Source organism: Lepidochelys olivacea (genome assembly GCF_965140295.1).
Source record: "Lepidochelys olivacea isolate rLepOli2 genome assembly, chromosome: 2".
Taxonomy (NCBI): Eukaryota; Metazoa; Chordata; order Testudines; family Cheloniidae; genus Lepidochelys; species Lepidochelys olivacea.
This window is the reverse complement of record NC_140412.1, coordinates 54,183,733-54,201,951: the sequence shown is the minus strand read 5'-3', so window position 1 is coordinate 54,201,951 and position 18,219 is coordinate 54,183,733. Positions and strand designations below refer to the sequence as shown.

General features: G+C 38.4%; 1 protein-coding gene across 2 annotated transcripts in view; it reads left to right on the top strand.

Moving 5' to 3' along the window:
- Positions 1-7,789, top strand: part of ZC2HC1A (zinc finger C2HC-type containing 1A) — a 60,215-nt gene extending 52,426 nt beyond the window's left edge. Inside the window, exons 8-9 of one of the 2 annotated variants that reach the window (XM_084621973.1) lie at positions 906-1,016; positions 1,898-7,789. In XM_084621973.1, the coding sequence (XP_084478099.1) occupies positions 906-1,016; positions 1,898-2,084 (298 nt within the window). In that variant the 3' untranslated portion in view covers positions 2,085-7,789. The remainder of the gene's footprint in view (positions 1-905; positions 1,017-1,897) is intronic. The other variant, XM_084621972.1, reaches the window with a different exon arrangement.
- Positions 7,790-18,219: the final 10,430 nt, after the last annotated feature.

Below are 18,219 nucleotides of genomic sequence, written 5' to 3'. Positions count from 1 at the left end.
TCCGCCTCCCTGTTCCTCTTGATGGTGGCAATGCTACTCAGGAATAACACCCTTCCTATCTGTACTGAGGAATAGCGCAGCTTGTCAGTGCTCTCATGTTCCTCCACTTCTTCAAAGTGAGCAACTGTCTGGAGATTTGAATAGGACAGAGCAATCCTTTAGCTGGGTATCACCACCCAACTTCCCTTCTTCTGTGTGGGGATTCTTGAGAGAGCTTCTGCCTCTGTGTTGCTGCACTATTGAACTGAGGATTTGACAAGCCATAAAAGATGGGTGCTGCTACCCTGTTGGGTGAAAGTTATTCCCCCATCCCCACGCTTAGGTTGAAGAGGCTGGACCAAGAGGGCATCACTGTCCTTCCTAAGCAGGGGAGTAACAGCCACCTCCAATGGCTGCTGTGGCTGGGTTCAGTATTATGGGAATGAGAAGGCAGTGGCCATGGCTCACCTAAGAATGAATGTGAAGGGGTGCAAGGCATCCATCTGCCTAAAGATTCTTCCACCTCTTAGTTAGGCCACCAGTTAGTTGCTTTTCACTCTTCTAGCAGTCCTAACAGAGCCATAAAATCACTTTTAGCCTGGGAGCAAAGAGGTGGAAATATTCTATACTGTGAGCAATCAATAGAGAGTGCATTTGCTTTATTCTAGTGTGATACAGAATGAAAGATTGGGAGTATGAGTGAAATGCTTCTTCACCATTGGCCAAAAGAGTGCAGTGTTACCATCACTGGTCCAGGTTTTGGCACTCTGTGGTCTTCCGACCTTCCTAATCTTGCTATGGCTCTTCACTCTGTCATTGGTAGGGTTAACGAGGTTCTGCTGTTTTTCCAAAGTATTGGCAATGTTGTGCCCAGGTGGTTTGTTGAAACTGTTTGTTTAATTCACTGAATATCTACTCTCTTCCAGAGGCACTGTGAAAACTCGAATATCAACCCCTCCAAGTATGGCAAAAAACACGGGCACAGGCGCTCTAGCAAACAAAAGGAAAATCTATAATGCAGAAAGTTACTCAAGCAGGTAGTTTTTAACTTCATAATCTTGTAAGTACAGTAAATAGAAACATTTTAGGGGGGTACTCTCTACAGGAAATGATGGGAAGAGTCGTACACAGACAGTTATGGGAACCTCTGAATTCAATATTCTTTGGTAGATTTAACAATTTTAGTATGCTTTGACTGTAGGTTCAGCATATTTAGTGCTGTAGCTTAGTGTGAAAGTAAAATTTCACCCATCCAAGTGTGTAAGGCTGAGCATTAGGAGTTTCAGTACACTTGTGAAAAGGTTATGAGAGAATGGGTGGCTCTTTCAACCTAAATTTAAGTCAATTAGTGCTAACTGAAGAAGAGAAAATAGGGAGTTTATAGTTCTAACGCCACACGATCTGAGGGTGATACAGTGGGTGTTATTTTCTGAGGTTCTCAGTGCCATACATTTCCTCTGAAGTTAAGTGGAGTTGTGCATGCTTATGCCTCTGAAAACTAGGCAGGAAGTCTGTCTCTAAAAAAAAATACAGTGCTAATATTTCTTTGACTATATACTTTCATTTGTTAAAGATATATTTAGGGTTACTTTCCAACAAAACCTTTGATAGGTCAGTGATAGAATTTCTAGTTAGATTAACTTGTGACTTGAATGTTTCTTCCTGCTTCTAGGATTCTGGTGTTAGTTTCCTTTAGCATCTCTCTTTTTGTTTCAAAGTAGGGAGCACTTTGGAAAGGGTGCACAATATGATATTTCAAGTAGGTAGGCTGATTATCCCTTTTATGGCACAAACTTTAAAGTATACATTTGTCAGTTATTAAAAAATAGTAATTCTTTGTAAAGGATTAGAATGGATACTTATACCAAGCTGCACTGTATTAAATTATATTATGAACATTTGTTATTTGAATTTTCAGGTCTGATGGTAAAATTGGGTATGATAGTGGAGACTACTCATCCTCAGTCAATGGAGGAAGCACAAAAAGCAGTGATGAAAATTCACCTCTACAGTTATCAAAATTTTGCCATGAATGTGGAACCAGGTACCCGGTGGAATGGGCAAAGTTCTGCTGTGAATGTGGAATTCGAAGAATGGTTGTATGAATGCATTCTTAAAAGCAAAGAAAGCAAGCAAACAAAAAACAAAAAAACCCAGAGCTTCAGTTGCATATTGCGGCATGGAATGCTGGAGCACTCCTTCCTGTTAGATTTCATGCTGCAAACATGCTTGAAGTACCATGCTGTAGTAATTTACTGAGTGCAATCCTTTTGGTTACATAGTTATTTATATATAAATATATATACTGTATATAAAAATAACAGGTACCTAAAACTGTGCCGTTCAAGGACATTCTAATCTCTGTTGGAAAATATTTTAAGCTAAGTAGAAATGTGTTTGGTAATTTAGCAGATAGAAATGGATCTTTTTGTAGAACCCTGGAATGTAAAATATTCTAGCTATGAAACATTTGGGCTAAAAAATGCTTCTGAGAAGGAATCAGATATACTTATGGGACACTAACTAAGGAACTGTCTTTTAAGGAAGTATGAAAACTGCATGAGTAGCTCCTATAACTTTCTAATTAAATTGTTAAAGATTGTCTTTGGTTAAAGAGATTAAAGCATACTATTCCAATGAGCTTCCATGGTTATTTTCTGGGACTGCTTCTAAAATATTTGTTAAAGCAAATGGACTGAAGTCCTGTGTGAAAGTATTGTTCACCTCTGTAAAGAGTAATAGGGTTTGAATAAGAACCAATGAAGGTTATTATATATTTACAGCCAGCAGTGTGGGACCAGGCCTTTTTTTAAAAAAAGCCATGTTTTCCATAATGATGTACTTTCCTTTTCACAACTGTGCACACGAGTCTTATCCAACAGCTCCCATCTCTCCTTCCAGAGATGTCTGCAAGTTCCTGCTCCCTTCACTTCCCTCCTCTTTCTCCAGAAGGAAAGACAAAATAATTTACTCCAAAAAATTTTTAAAAAGTTTCTTGGATATGTATTGAGATTTTCTAGTGGATGGCTTTAATAGATGATTATCATAGATGATGAAAATAATTTGTACATCAATTTTTTAAACAGTCCTTATAATGTGTCTTACATGATAGAGGTCCATATAGTTATATGAAACTGGTACTGTAAGTTTTGATAGAAGTCATCACTTCCCTTATTCTGATCCCGTGCAATAGGCAAAGCCATATGTTTTATGGAGCAATTATGCTTCATGGGATAGTATGTGAATATTTAATTATTCTGTCTGCAATTACTACGTTTTCTTGGGCTGAGTACTGCAGCCATTGAAGTCAATAGCAAAACTCACATTGACTTCCAGGGGAGCAGGATCAGACACCTTAGCTGTTTAACTTTTGTAATATGGTAACCAGAAGGGCAGTTTAAATAACCAGGCAAAAGCTGAGTTTCTTAGTTTGTGTCTGAATTTAAATGTTTCTGTTATGTGGCGTTTGCTTTGAAGTATTTTAAACTATTTTGGTTTCCCAGGGAAAAACAATCCGAAGGAATCTAATTGTGCCTTTCCCAAATTAACTGTGCTGTCTTGTCCAAAATTGTTACTTTTAATTCATTGCTGCCACTAGTATAGCACGTGTATGATTTATATTAAGGTGGTATATTGAAGCTTTTTGCCACATATGGTATGACATTGCAATATTTTCAGTTGATGTAATCCAAAAGTACTATTCATATTTTTGGAGAATACAGATAATGGGGCCAATTACAAACAAAATGTAGTTGATATCCATTTTGTGGATACCTTTCTCTGATTTTTGTGGATATCTTTAGGGACTTGATGCTGTCATTTTGTGGGCCCTAAACTATTATTGCTATTTTAGGATGACCAAGTTCAGTGGTACAGAATTGTTTTGTAATCTTTCTGAGAAATTAGGTGCTTCTAGGAATTGTCCCTTTACCTGGTGTATTGACATCGTTTCTAATTCTACAATATGGCCACTGAGCTGCCCGTGTTTAGTGTGTAAGAGTGGATAACTATTAAATGTGATGTTGTATAATAGGTAGACTTGATGGACTTTAACTGAATTTGGGTGCTAGAAATCAAGGTGTATAGAATGGCCTTTTGGCAGTTTCATATATACACATGGGAATTACAATTCTGCATCCCTTGTGGACGTAAACCCCAAGGGAAAATCTGCTCCAGAATCACATTAGGGTGTCCATTGTCCTGTGGGCCTTCTACTGTAGTGTGAAGTGCCCAAGGGATGTAAGAATGAGCCAAATATGGGTTCAGCCAAGGGACACTGAAGGTTCATAAGCCCAATATCTGATCTATTTAGTTTCTGTTCTTATATCTGTTGGCAAATTAAATGTTATCCGTTTTAAAAAAAATAAATAAATGGTAGCAGCCCAGCACTCATCATGAGCAAACCTGTAATAACAGCAATATGTTCGTAAAATATAAAGGGAAAGTTTAGTAAGGAAACAGAATAGTTTCAAGCTTATGAGGATTTTATTGTGAATAATGAGAGGAGTGAAGGAATTATCTACAGAATTATGAACGTCTGTGCTTTGAAACCATAAATGCCAGGTTTCCCAATTCAGTGCATACAATATGTGGATTTATATTCACTACTCTTTGAGCTGTTGTGTAATGCAGTGCTTCAAAGTCAGGTGTTAGAAAATTATCCTAGAGTTATGCACCATTTATTTTCTTTTAATTGAAATTTTGTGTGTATTATTCTAAAGTTTAATTCAGCATTACAATTTAGTAAATTTAAACCTAGATTATTGACAAAATGTAACATTTAATAATGTGCACGTTTGAATCTTCTATAATAAAGACATGAAAACACTAACATAAAATTTGATTATCCAGTTTGTTACTGCTTACTGAGGCTATATTCAGTATGTTCAGGTTTGTTTATCAAAATGTTTTTATTATCTAATGTATCTAGTGCTATCTACAGAGGACTGTATTGCACACTGTAACAGCACAGACTGCTGCCTTTCCATCCAAATGTTTGTTAGCAAACAAAAACGGAACGGTTTTCATAATACTCATTGCAGATGCTGTTTAAATGGAATATGAAACACACAAGGAGCATAATTAAGTATCATATAAAAAGCAAGAAATAAGCATGTTGATTGAAGGAAGATTAGGGAAGATCTTGAAAGCTCAGTGTACATCTCTCCAAGGATATGTATAAGCATATGTTCTGTGTGAACTCTTCAAAAGTTATTATCCAAAATTAAATTAATAAAGCTAAGCTTATCATTTTTAATTAAAGTGGGCAGAACACCAGAGGAGGATTATGAACCCCAAAACTGATGAATAACAACACGCACTAACTGCACATTTTAAAAATCTCTGAATAAGTTGTGTTGGTGTAATTACATGGTTACAGTATTACTTTCGCCTCCAGGACCTTGACAACTTTTACTATCCACCATATATATTGCGCTATAAGTTCTCTTGCAAAGGTTCTCTCATTCTGTAGGAGGGAGTCAGTGGAGGGTTCTTGCATGAAGAGCCAGCTCTGAGATGAAGGTTAATGGTAGGTTCCACAGTTGCCAACTTTCACACGGTAAATAAGCACCCTGACTTTCACAATAAGCCTACAATCAAGCTAATCCCATTTCAGAACAGGGCCAAAATAAGCCAATCCCTAAGAAACCCAATACTCTATGTGACTAGATCCCCCCAAGCCTGCAGTCTAGGACTGTGGTGGGCCCGCTGTGCACCTCTGATTCTTTCCCCCCTTTACACCTGTTTGCCCCTGCTTGGCGGGAGCTGATCAAGAAAAAGAAGCAACAAGCCAAAAAGCAACTCACAAGCCAATGAAGCCAAAAACAAGCCTAATTTCTGGGGTTTTTTCACGGGTTTGGCCTGCGAGCCATCTTCCCTGTCCTGAAGGTTTTGAGTGCTGCCTCTTTTTAGGATTTAGACCATCAGCACCTAGAACTAGGGCCATGAAAAACGTTTCTGTGCCCCAGAAAGCAGACACTGGACTTAGTGTCTTGCCTTCCCCTCTGCCTCTCCATTCCCCGTTTCCTTTTATGTTATCACTCTCCCCCATTCTATCTCACATTTTTCATTAAAAATTGAACTTTTTGGCAGAGGTTTTTAAAGGGATTTGGACTCCCCATTACATTTCCCTTGGTGGATTTGAAAATCTCGATCTTTAAGGTTTGTTGCCCAGTAATGAGACCTAGCTTGATGTTAGGAGCTCTCCATGGTGCTCTGGCACTGAATCTGCTCCTACAATGCATCTGATTATTACAGCGAGTGAGGGAAACAGAGTGCTGACTGCAAAGTGCACTTCAGCAATAGCCCCAATGTTAGAACATCATGGAGTGTGTCTGTTACTGAGAGGAAGTGGCTCAGTGTTGTGATGGTGTAGTGGTGGGCAGGGAGGAATAGGTAAAAACTATTTTTTCCTGATGGAGATAGCAGAACAGTATCTCTCTGCTGTAGCTTAAATGCTGTGTGCTGGCATCCCAAATGGCTAGTCTACTGAACATGAAATCAAATAATAATGTCTGAATGCTATAAAAATCCACTAGAAATGTTAGTTATTAGTCACATTTATTCCTCATACCGTACAGAATCAAATACTCCTGGAAGAAGCTTTCGTTACTGGAAAAACTGTGTTCCTAGAAAAGGGGCTATTTTACTACTTTAATTTTATTGTTTTAGCTAAGCAGTGAAACTTAAATGGGAACAAGGTTTTGTGCTTGCAACTGTGTGTCAAACACTGAAAATAAATTTACATGAAATGATGGTTAATGAAATTGAGTGAATTTTATTTGCTTGCCCAAAAAAGAATTACTTGTTTGGGGTGAGTGAGTGAGTAGAATTTTTCAGGGCTTATTTATTATTAATCTGTGGGTATGTATCTTTTAAATTCAAAACATAATGGAGTACAGAGTTTGATAAGCACATTTGATTTAAAACCAGATTAGCCTGTGGGGTGTTGGTTTCTTTTTAACCCAGTAGTAAGGTTAAATCATGGCCTCACTTTATCCAGGTCTTACAAATAATATTTGGTAAGAAATTATTTGCAGTGTTTAGTAAGTTAGCACTCACTCAGCTCCTTGAGACTTTCTTCCTAGATGTACAGTGCACAATATGAGGTACACTGGTACATATTTCCAGATGATTTTTTTTTAAATTGTTTACACATATTAAGGGGCAAACATGTTACCATGCTCATGGGCACTAAATAGAACCATTGAATATGTCACAAGCAATTGAAAAATTTAGATTTTCCCTTTACAGATATGAACATTCTTCATTTGATTATATACTAATTGAAAAGTATTTTTCCCCATGTAAATAATAGCCCTTGAGACTTAATCAGATGTATTTTGAAGTTTCATTCAGTTCAAAACCACTAATGCAAATGTAGTTATAGAATAACAGCGGTCTATGCACCATTTCTGGCGTGGGCTTTTGGCAGAAGTAGTGTGGGATTTGCACCTGATCCAGTGCTGAGCACTTAACAGTTGCTCTGGCGTCCAGTGGAATTTGTGTGTGCTTGTCCTTCAAGCACTGTCTCTGTGGGTGTCTCTTATATGCATCTTCATAAGCCAAAGCACCCATTTATTTATTTTTATACCAATGTTTCACCTATTTTATAGAAATGGTTCATTATTGTATCTGATATTCTTAGAGTTGTCATTACTACATCTGTTATTGTTTATGCCTGGCACTTTAATGCACTGAATACTCTCACATTTGTCGCTATCAAGAGTCCTATTTCTATCAAATGGTTTGAGTTTCTTGATCACTTATTTGCTATGTGAAGTTTGAATTCTCAAGTGTCAATTCCATTTTAATTTGCAAATGTAATTTGTAAATAGCTCACCCTATACAATCTTGCCACTTGTTAACAATAAAGCAGATATGCTGGATAAAACTGTATGTTCTCTTTTATGTTTCTGTATTGTCAAGTGTAAGTTGTCTCAAAAGTAGCCTAGTATTGTTTTGTTTTAGTACTGAGTTTGAATCATATAAATAATTTGAATTCCCAAGGTCCACAGGAAATACACTTACACTTGGGCCATGTGTAATGCTTGCTCCTAACATGTGGGCCATCTACTGTCTTCTCATGTGAGTTGAGAGACAGCTGAAACACTGCAAGTAAAACTTTCAAAAGCATGTACATGAATTTTATTGAGAGTGAGGCTCCGAGGTGTCTCAATCCATTTTGAAAATGGGACTTACGCTCCTAAATCACTAAGAACTTCTGAAAATTGTATCCTGAATTTTAATTAGTGTTTGTACAACTCTTGGAAGACTTAAAGTTCTGTCTAACTGAGAAGAGGTATCTTCATATTTATATACCTACTATTGAGTATGATCAGTTTATATAGACCTTTTAGGCTTCTGTTTGGTTTTTTTCTGACAATGTAAAGGAGTTGTTTTAATACATAGTCAATCACTGATACCTGTGTTGTAAATGTAAATCTCATCTGTATTCTGACCATTAAGGTTATAGAGTCCATCCTTTTCAATTTATATATCTAATCCAGACTATTAGATGTAATCAACTATTGGTATAGCCAAACCCTGATACAGGTTTATTCTTCCAGGCAAGATAAATGCAGCGCTTGGATGTTTGTAATTACAGCTACTGGCGGTGAAATGATTAAATGTTGAGTTTCTATACTAGAAGAACCTGAAGCTATATTTTCCCTGTGTGAGATTCTTTGATGTGAACAGAAGCTGTAATTCATAGGGTTTTTATTGTCCAGTCCAGCTGAATTGAGACAGAGTTCCTCTTTTCTCCTTTATTCCCCCCACACTCCCCTAATTTCAAAGCTGCTCCAATTGGCATTTTTTTCTGGCCCCACCACACCCTCCTCAGGTCCTATTTTTGTTGCAGAGAAAAGCAGATACTTCCTCTTCTGTACTCTGGGTGAAACTCATTCCTGTATAGAGGGGCCACAGAGGCCTATGCACCCTTTAGATCTACTGGAGCCCTATTTTGAGGACATAAGTTGTGCATAGGCCATGGATGGGTTCTCTGCATAAGGTGAATTGCATGCTGCCTGAGTGAGTAATTTGCAAAAGATTCTTTTCCCTGGGGAAATGAGTCTTTTTAAAAAGTCTCCCCTAGGAATTCTGCATTTTTGGAATTGAGTGCAATGCTTTGGGGTAGGTTTTGCCAAGTGCTCCCCCTTGCCTCCAAACCCAGTGAGTTTCAGCAGCTCCTCACCTGCTCTAGTAGCCATTGGCTTACCTGTCTCATGCTTTGTTGCATAAGAGATTGGGGGAACAACAGGGATTTCAGTAAAGTGGATTTAGCACCTGAACATTGGCTTACCCTCCTTCAGGATCACTATTGTGCTTCCATTGTGAACCAGCCCTTAACTTTGCTGATGTGTGGTGGGGACAGCACCAGAGCAGGTTTTGAAGCAACACTGCCACTGTTCCCTATCACAACTTGTGTCATGCCACAAAGCTGCAGGACAGTTCAGGTTAAGGGAAGGAAAATGCTCTCACTGAGGCCCCACATAGACAATTACTACACTGGCTTCTTTTTGTCCTGAGGACTTCAGAGAGGACCCTCACCTTGATACCAATTCCCTATCTGACCACTCAGTCCATCACGAGAAGGACCCTAACCAGACACCCTTTTTGTGCTGCCTATGCTGCTCACCCAACCGTGCTAAATTACTAAAACCCTCTTGTGACAAGACCACTTCTTGTCATGCCTGGGTTTAGTTTAAAAAAAACCCACAAACCTGGTCATCCAGAAGAAGCTGCTTCTGTCACCCTTTAACCTTTGTCTCAGAAATAGAAATCTGGAAATTGATTTGCTAAGTGGTCTTTGCAAAATTACCATTTATAACCCATTTACTGTGAAGCTGTTCATTCTTGGGGGCTAGAGAAAGTTATAAACTGAAAGTAAACAAGTCAAAGAATGCAAGTCATCGTGACAAGCAGCACTGGTGAATAATAAGTGAATAATCTGCACCTGGCAATACGATACAAACAGGCCTGATGTTTATTAAGAAGAACTGTCAGCAAACAATTTTATAGTTTCTCAAGTCAGAATTATGATTTCCGCCTGCTTGCAGGCCCCTGTTATATTAATATTGATGGAGTAAGTGGGTGCTAACATGACCCTGCCACTGTACAACACTAAACTGTTAAACAAGGTTTGAGGGTTCCAGCACAGAGACCTCAGCCTGCTTAGTCCCATTGAATATGCTCCATTAAAAATCTTTATAACCTTTGATTAAAGATACAAACAAAGAAGGAAAGACAGTTCAAGCATTGTAAATGTACAGTATGAAGTAAGGCTTTCATTTTAACTTATCACTTTTTTTTTCTTGAGAGTTTTTTTATAAGGGAAACGCCCCTGTTTGACAATCTTTTAGATGGTATTTAAGATGGTAATATCCTTTTTGAGGAAAAGAGAACAAGTTAATTAAAAGGGGTGGGAGCTGCTGCTGTTAAAGTCCAATCTTGCGTCCTTTAAGACTAGACAAGACACACACATACACAAGGGGGGAGAAAAGATAGAAAATGCAGCTTCTGACTTTGGTGCTGATTCTTACTTTCAACCGTGCTGCTGCAGAAACACAGTCACAGTCCAATCAGCCACCCCGAGACCTGGCAAACTTGTATCAGCGTCACAGCATTCCTATTAGCTGCTTCATTGGTCACGGGGCTCACAGCACTTCTGAAAGAAACACTCTTGACCAGCTAAGCCAGGCTCTTATTAAACAGAAGGCAAAAAAGAGATGGATAGGAAAGAGGGGAAATAAGGTAGGGGAAGAAAAAGGACACATGAGGGAGGGAGTACTAGCAGGAACCAAAGTCTGATATCTCAGCTGATGTTTAGGAATTAACTCATGCTGGTGGAGGTGGTGACGTAATCTGTTTTCTTCTCTCTCTCTCTCTCTCTGGCACTGGTCTCAGGATCAGGAGACTGAAGGCTGAATGGTGTCATAGTGGCTCCTGGGATCACAGAAGATGGTAAGGGTGACAACCATGATGGAGCAGCTGATTCCTTTTTGTCCTGCTGTCCTCTGGCCTGTTTGATCCCCCTTTTGAAGCCTTTTTTAAGGACCCACAAAAAGAAGTGATCGCCCCATTATTTTGTCCACCAGTTACACCTAATTTCTGGCACACCAATTTTGGTCCATTAATTTCCGATTCCATTCTCTTCTTTGGGTGGTATAAGTAGACCTTTTTGTTTGGACCTATTCAGTCTTTCTGTCTTTAAATTTGGCTAACTTTTATAAACAAGTTTATGTAACTGGCTGAGTTCAACTTTTGTTACCATGGACAACGTGGAGTACAGGCCTTGCCAAACCTATATTTTGACTGCTACTGAGGATCATGCCAAAGCACTGCACTTGTCCTCTCTCCAATAGGCTGCTGTTTAGGCCGCCTATACTTTATGATTTTGTATTCCCAGTAGTGGCTAGTTATCCATTTGTGCTTTTTCCAGTTAGTCCCTGGTAGGCTCTCCTTTGCTAATAGTAGCGATTATTAGAAAATTGGTCCTGGCTTTAGACTGTTGCTGAATTTTCAAGGAAATTCAGTTGTTCCTTCCTCAGAAAAACCAGCTGTAACTGATTTATTTTGAAAGCTTTTCAGATTAGTTTTACAGCTATATCAAAAAATGAACAATTGTTTGGTTATTTCATTTACCAAAGGTAATTGAAGCAGATATTTATGAAGTCATTGGGAGGTGAACTATCTCCAATTCAACAGGTTAATTATTAATATTTGGAGGATTTTCTTGCAATGCTGTATTAGGAGGAGAACATCACCCGACAGACATTTAAATTGTTTTATTTAACTAAAACAACAACATTATGTATTCTGGATTTTTTTTCTTCAACAGAAAACATATAATATTTTAACAAAACAAGCAGATGAATTTTTGAATTTAGTTAAACATTCAAGTTTTTTAAAATCAGGTTTGTTTTTGTTAAAATTATTTTTAACTTAAATAGTTAAATGAAATACTTAAAAAAAATTAAATCAACTATGTCAGCCAGGTCAACATGAGAAACTTAAAATATAGGCTTCTGCAGCTAACTAGGTCATCTTCACCTTCATTTTCCTGTTTGTTCATAATCTAGAAATGAAAATCAAGCTTCCCTGCTTTTTCAGGTCCCAAACAATTTCTAATGTGGAATGAATTGGTCCAAAGGAAGAAAATATTCTTTCTACACTGGCAGAAGAAGCTACTGCTGTTAAAAGTGAGATTATCACTTCAACAGTCTCTGAATCCAAGTGCTTAAGTGACTTCCACCAGTTCACTGGTGTGACTTTCTTTAAAACATCTGCAATCATATATTTCTTGAATGGTTCACCCTTAGCTCCAAAGTTTATTATAGTTGGCATTATGGAGGGATGATTGCTGGATGTCCATGTCCTAGCCAACTCCTCTTCTTCAGCAGTTAAAGTTTGACTCTGGTACCGAGAATTGAGAATATTTGTAAGAAAATGAGCTGGAGATAGTGCTTGACCCATTTGTTTTTTTTTAATGCTTGTAATTTAACTCTGTCATTGCATATTTCTCTTTTTAAGATCTCACTTGGTTCCTTCCAAATTTCAACAGTGTCAGCAATAAAACAGCTATTTCCCTGCGTTTTGTTCAAGGCTACAGAACTAGGCTTCAGGGTGCTCAGCATGTGTTCAGCATTTCTCTTAAGCCCAATGTTGAGAACTTTGGCTGTCACAGTGCCATCTATGTTTTCACGATTTTGTTCACAAACTGTCATCAGATTAGGCCAGTTCTTGATATAGTGCTCAAAACAGTCCACTCCTGAGTTCCATCGCACGTCTCTTGTGGGAGAGTCAGCTTGGTTCCTTCCACTTTTTTCAGAGCAGCTGCTGCAGCGCGGTTGTTACAGAAGTATTTTGCAATTTCAACAACATTAGCCTTTATTTCTGGAACACTGAAGTCTTTGGCTAGGAGGTGCAACCATCTGTTATTAGCTTGGGACTCTCTTCTAAATAATTTCTTCTCATCTTGGATACATTTGCAGCATTGTCTGTGACCAAGCTGCGTACTAGACATTTGAACTTTTTTTTACAGTTTGTTATAGCTTTTACTGCTACTTCTTCTGCTGTGTGTGCATTTCCTGATGTATCAATTGTTTCTGTAAGGAAGACATTGCCTTCTTCTGTTGTCACACAAGCACGTACAACAGGATCATTGTGGACATTGCTCCACCCATCAAGACTCAGATTAACAGTTGCACCCTGTAGACCTTTTGCACACTGCTCAATTTCTCTTTCATACACTTTATCCAGCAATTTGCCTGTGACATCTGCTCTGTTGGCTGGACTGTATCCTGGTCTGAATGACTGAACCATGTTAATGAAGTGTGGGTTCTCAATCATACAGAAAGGAGAGTTTGTTGCATAAACAAACCGGGCAATTTTTTCGTCAGTTACCTCTTTTTATAATCTGCTGGTTCTTAACACAAACTTATCTATGGTTGTTTCTGGATGGTGGAGATTTTTTTTTTCTTTTTGCTACAGGTGATATACTGTGGCTATGTGACATACATGATGTGACTGAAACAGTATCATTAGCAGATAACTCTGAAACCATAGAAAATGATGATGATCTTGAAGTGGATAGTCTTCAGAATCCTGTATGTTGAGGATGGATTCTCCTAAACAAAATAAGTCAATGCAGTTATTTTATTATTATTACCACACTGCTCATTTAGTGTTACTCATTGCATTCACTGACACTCAGTACTACTTTAAAGGTGAAATCGTAAAAGGAAGATCTGCCTATTTCAGCTATTTATTGTTTATCACAAATGCATCTAAAATGATAGTACCATAGAGTAACAACTATATATTTTGCTCAAACATGAGAATTCAAGAATAGTCCAGAAGGAAGACAGGCAGTCCTTAAGAAAGAAGTATGAAATAAAAAAGTTTACCAACGTGAAGATCCTGCATGTTTAGACATGTTCCTTTCATTATCTTCAACGCAGCTTCTTCCTGAGAAGGAACACTTCTCATGATGTTGTTTCATTAGGACAACCAGGCCTTGCATTTCTTTGTTGCACTGTTTGCATTTTGCACACATGCCTGTCTTACCCACAGTTAGAGGAGCTTCATTAAAATATTCCAAAACTGGGTCTCTTTTATGGCCTGCTGCCATTATAGGTTTTCCCTTCTAGTGAGACAATGGTATGGAAGATCTCAAATCAATGAAGGCTACACTCAGAAAGACCTCAAGACTTCTGGAATATACTGCTCAAACAGTTTCACTTTTGTTTCTACTGCCTGTCCCTCCCATCTCACATTTATCTCCAGACTTCTTCTCCTTGTTCAGAGCTTTTCCGCCCCCAAAAACCTTCTATTCATTGAACTTTTTGAAACTTTGTACTTTTAGAGAGCGGTAAGGGATTGACTCTGTGTACAAAAATTTGCAGAGGAACAATAGGGTTGAGGGCTGTTATTTCTACATACTTTTCTACATACTACATACATTTCTACATACATACTCTACATACTGTTTGTTTGTTTATTTATTTATTTATTTATTTAAAACATTTTTGCTGTTAACAAGCATGTTATCTCTGGAGACACAAATCCACAGTTTGAGAACTGCAAAACTAAGCACCTCTGATGGTATCTTCTCGACTGAGCACTGAGTCTCATTGGGTAGATAGAAAGATAAATAATCTGTACAGAAGCCCCTGGAACTCCATAAGATTGGGTCCCTAATCCATGAACGATTGGAACTCATTTACAAAACTTTTCTTAAACATTACATGAATATATTGTCTCATACTATAGAATTAGAATTTATAATCCCTATTCCATGCTGAGATATATTTGAGCTATAATGTATCTTAATTAAAACTATCTTTAGATAGGTTTTTTCCTCAAAAAGCATTTTATCAAAAAAAATCGAATTTAAATTAAAAAAATCAGATATAAACAAAAATCCAATTTTTTTTTAAATAATTGATTTTTATCCACCCTGTTTCCTGAAGTGTTGTGGTAAATGACAATGGAAAAGAACAAACCAATCATTCAAAAAAGGTCTGGTTTCTTCATTGTGCTCGGTTAAAGTTGAAAGCTACAGTGATCTGAAGCCAATAGAGAGAAAAGGAAGATCGAGTGAGTCCGAGACAGACTTCTTCTGCAGCATATGCAGACAAACATTTACAGTTACCTCAGTACTTAAAAAGGAACATCACCTAGGTTCCTAGAGGAGTGGGAAGTTTCATCCATCCAAAGGAATTCATATCTTGGGTCCCTAAGTACATACAAATGTGGAGATCATGCAGTCATAGAAGATTAGGGTTGGAAAAGACCTCAGGAACAGCCTAGCTCCATCCTCTTTGGGACCCCCCTTCAGGTAGTTGAAGGCTGCTATCAAATCCCCCCTCACTCTTCTCTTCTGCAGACTAAATAAGCCCAGTTCCCTCAGCCTCTCCTCATAAGTCATGTGCCTCAGCCCCCTAATCATTTTTGTTGCCCTCCACTGGACTCTCTCCAATTTGTCCATATCCTTTCTGTAGATGAGATGACAAGAACCTCTGCTTCTTACTATGAGTACTCTGTTGTCCTCACCAATCAAGAGCTCAGAGGCCTAAAAATGAAAACAAGAAAACCAAGTACTTCCTTCTGAGGATCAAACACCCTCGTGCGACATATCCATAATGCTTGGGAAAGAAGACTAGTTTGACTGATTATTTCAGTGGCTTTCAATATATCAGCAAAAAGAAAAGGAGTACTTGTGGCACCTTAAAGACTAACAAATTTATTTGAGCATAAGCTTTCGTGAGCTACAGCTCACGTCATCGGATGCATTCAGTGGAAAATACAGTGGGGAGATTTATATACATATGTTCTCTATGTATATAAATCTCCCCACTGTATTTTCCACTGAATGCATCCGATGACGTGAGCTGTAGCTCACGAAAGCTTATGCTCAAATAAATTTGTTAGTCTCTAAGGTGCCACAAGTACTCCTTTTCTTTTTGCGAATACAGACTAACACGGCTGCTACTCTGAAACCTTCCAATATATCAGGTAAATATTTAGGTTTTATGGATACCAGGCTTTAATCTGAATAATAACATGAAGGTCACATTCTCCCATCTGGAGTGTCATCTGCTCTCTCTTCCTGAAGGACTAGGAGAAAAATTTGGGAAAAAAACTTTTCTTTTCTTGTTGACTAAATCTTCTGTGATAAGTTGCTGCAAGAATGGTTGATCGGACTGTAAGGTTATGGAGTCTTGTTATCACAGGTCTTGGAGAGGTATTTTCCTTAGAAATAAGTCCTGCAGTTGGTAAACCCTATCTATTTTGGTTTCCCCCTCACCCTTGACCTTGAATACCAGAAACTTTGGGATCCAAAAGGAATGTCATAAATATAAAGGGAAGGGTAAACCCCTTTGAAATCCCTCCTGGCCATGGGAAAGCTCCTCTCACCTGTAAAGGGTTAAGAAGCTAAAGGTAACCTCGCTGGCACCTGACCAAAATGACCAATGAGGAGACAAGATACTTTCAAAAGCTGGGAGGAGGGAGAGAAACAAAGGGTCTGTGTGTCTGTCTATAATCTGCCTTTGTCGGGGATAGACCAGGAATGGAGTCTTAGAACTTTTAGTAAGTAATCTAGCTAGGTACGTGTTAGATTATGATTTCTTTAAATGGCTGAGAAAAGAACTGTGCTGAATAGAATAACTATTTCTGTCTGTGTATCTTTTTTGTAACTTAAGGTTTTGCCTAGAGGGGTTCTCTATGTTTTTGAATCTAATTACCCTGTAAGGTATCTACCATCCTGATTTTACAGGGGGGATTTCTTTATTTCTATTTACTTCTATTTTTATTAAAAGTCGTCTTGTAAGAAAACTGAATGCTTTTTCATTGTTCTCAGATCCAAGGGTTTGGGTCTGTGGTCACCTATGCAAATTGGTGAGGCTTTTTATCCAACATTTCCCTGGAAAGGGGGGGTGCATGTGTTGGGAGGATTGTTCATTGTTCTTAAGATCCAAGGGTCTGGGTCTGTAGTCACCTAGGCAAATTGGTGAGGCTTTTTACCAAACCCTGTCCAGGAAGTGGGGTGCAAGGTTTTGGGAAGTATTCTGGGGGGAAAGACGCGTCCAAACAGCTCTTCCCCAGTAACCAGTATTAGTTTGGTGGTGGTAGCGGCCAATCCAAGGACAAAGGGTGGAATATTTTGTACCTTGGGGAAGTTTTGACCTAAACTGGTAAAGATAAGCTTAGGAGGTTTTTCATGCAGGTCCCCACATCTGTACCCTAGAGTTCAGAGTGGGGGAGGAACCTTGACAAGGAAAAACACTTAATCAGATCAGACTCCTGTGTCCTAGTTTATTGGTGTGAGATAGCTCTGAGGCAGAGATTTGAGCAGGATTCAATATGGTATTAAATATGTGTATAGTTAACAGGAATATCCAGATTTAATCCATGAAAAACTGAAATGTCTGGTATTTCTGAGAACATAAATTCCATAGTGGATGGTAAAATTATAGTCAGGTTCTTGGATTATTCTAGTAGTAGTTACTGCTTGCTGTGGATCTTGAATTTTTCCCTTGTCTGACTCTGCTTTTCTGGAGTCCTATGTCTTTATTTGAGATTTTGTAGGGAATTTCCTTTTTGGAGGTTAGTATGGACATTCTTATATCTTAGTCTGAGCAACTGATCTGCAAGAAGATCTTAAACTCTTGAAAAAAAAAAGAAGTATTGGCTTGGAGTTAAAAGGATTTTTGAGGAGCACTTCCATTGGGATGAATCAGGAACTGACAAGTCTTTGAGCACCTTCTGCATATTTCCACTCTTGGGGATGTGCAGATCCAGCGCAGCTAGATGGTGGAACCTTCTTGTAGTGGTGCCTATTAGACATCCCTTGCCCCGCCCTCTGTGTGCCTAGCACTTGTGACAGACATGGGGCTTAGCTATAAGAGTGTTGGCACCATTGCCACCTCAATTCCTTCCAAAGGCTGCAGCATTAGGATGTGAATCACCTGCCATCTGCTTCTTTCTGCAGTTAGTGCTGTAGTCTAACCCCCCCAAAACACTCACAGAAAAAATAAATCAGACAGTGATCGTAATAATTTTATATGAGTAGTGTAGTAACTTAGTAGTTACATAATTAGTATAGTTTATAGTTTTAAAAAGAAATTTTTTCTTAATTAGATTAGAAATAGATAACCGCTGTGATGGACATTAGCACAGAGAAACAAGGCTTCAAGAAAAATGTGTTGTGTCCAGCAGTCTTTCCTCCCTCTG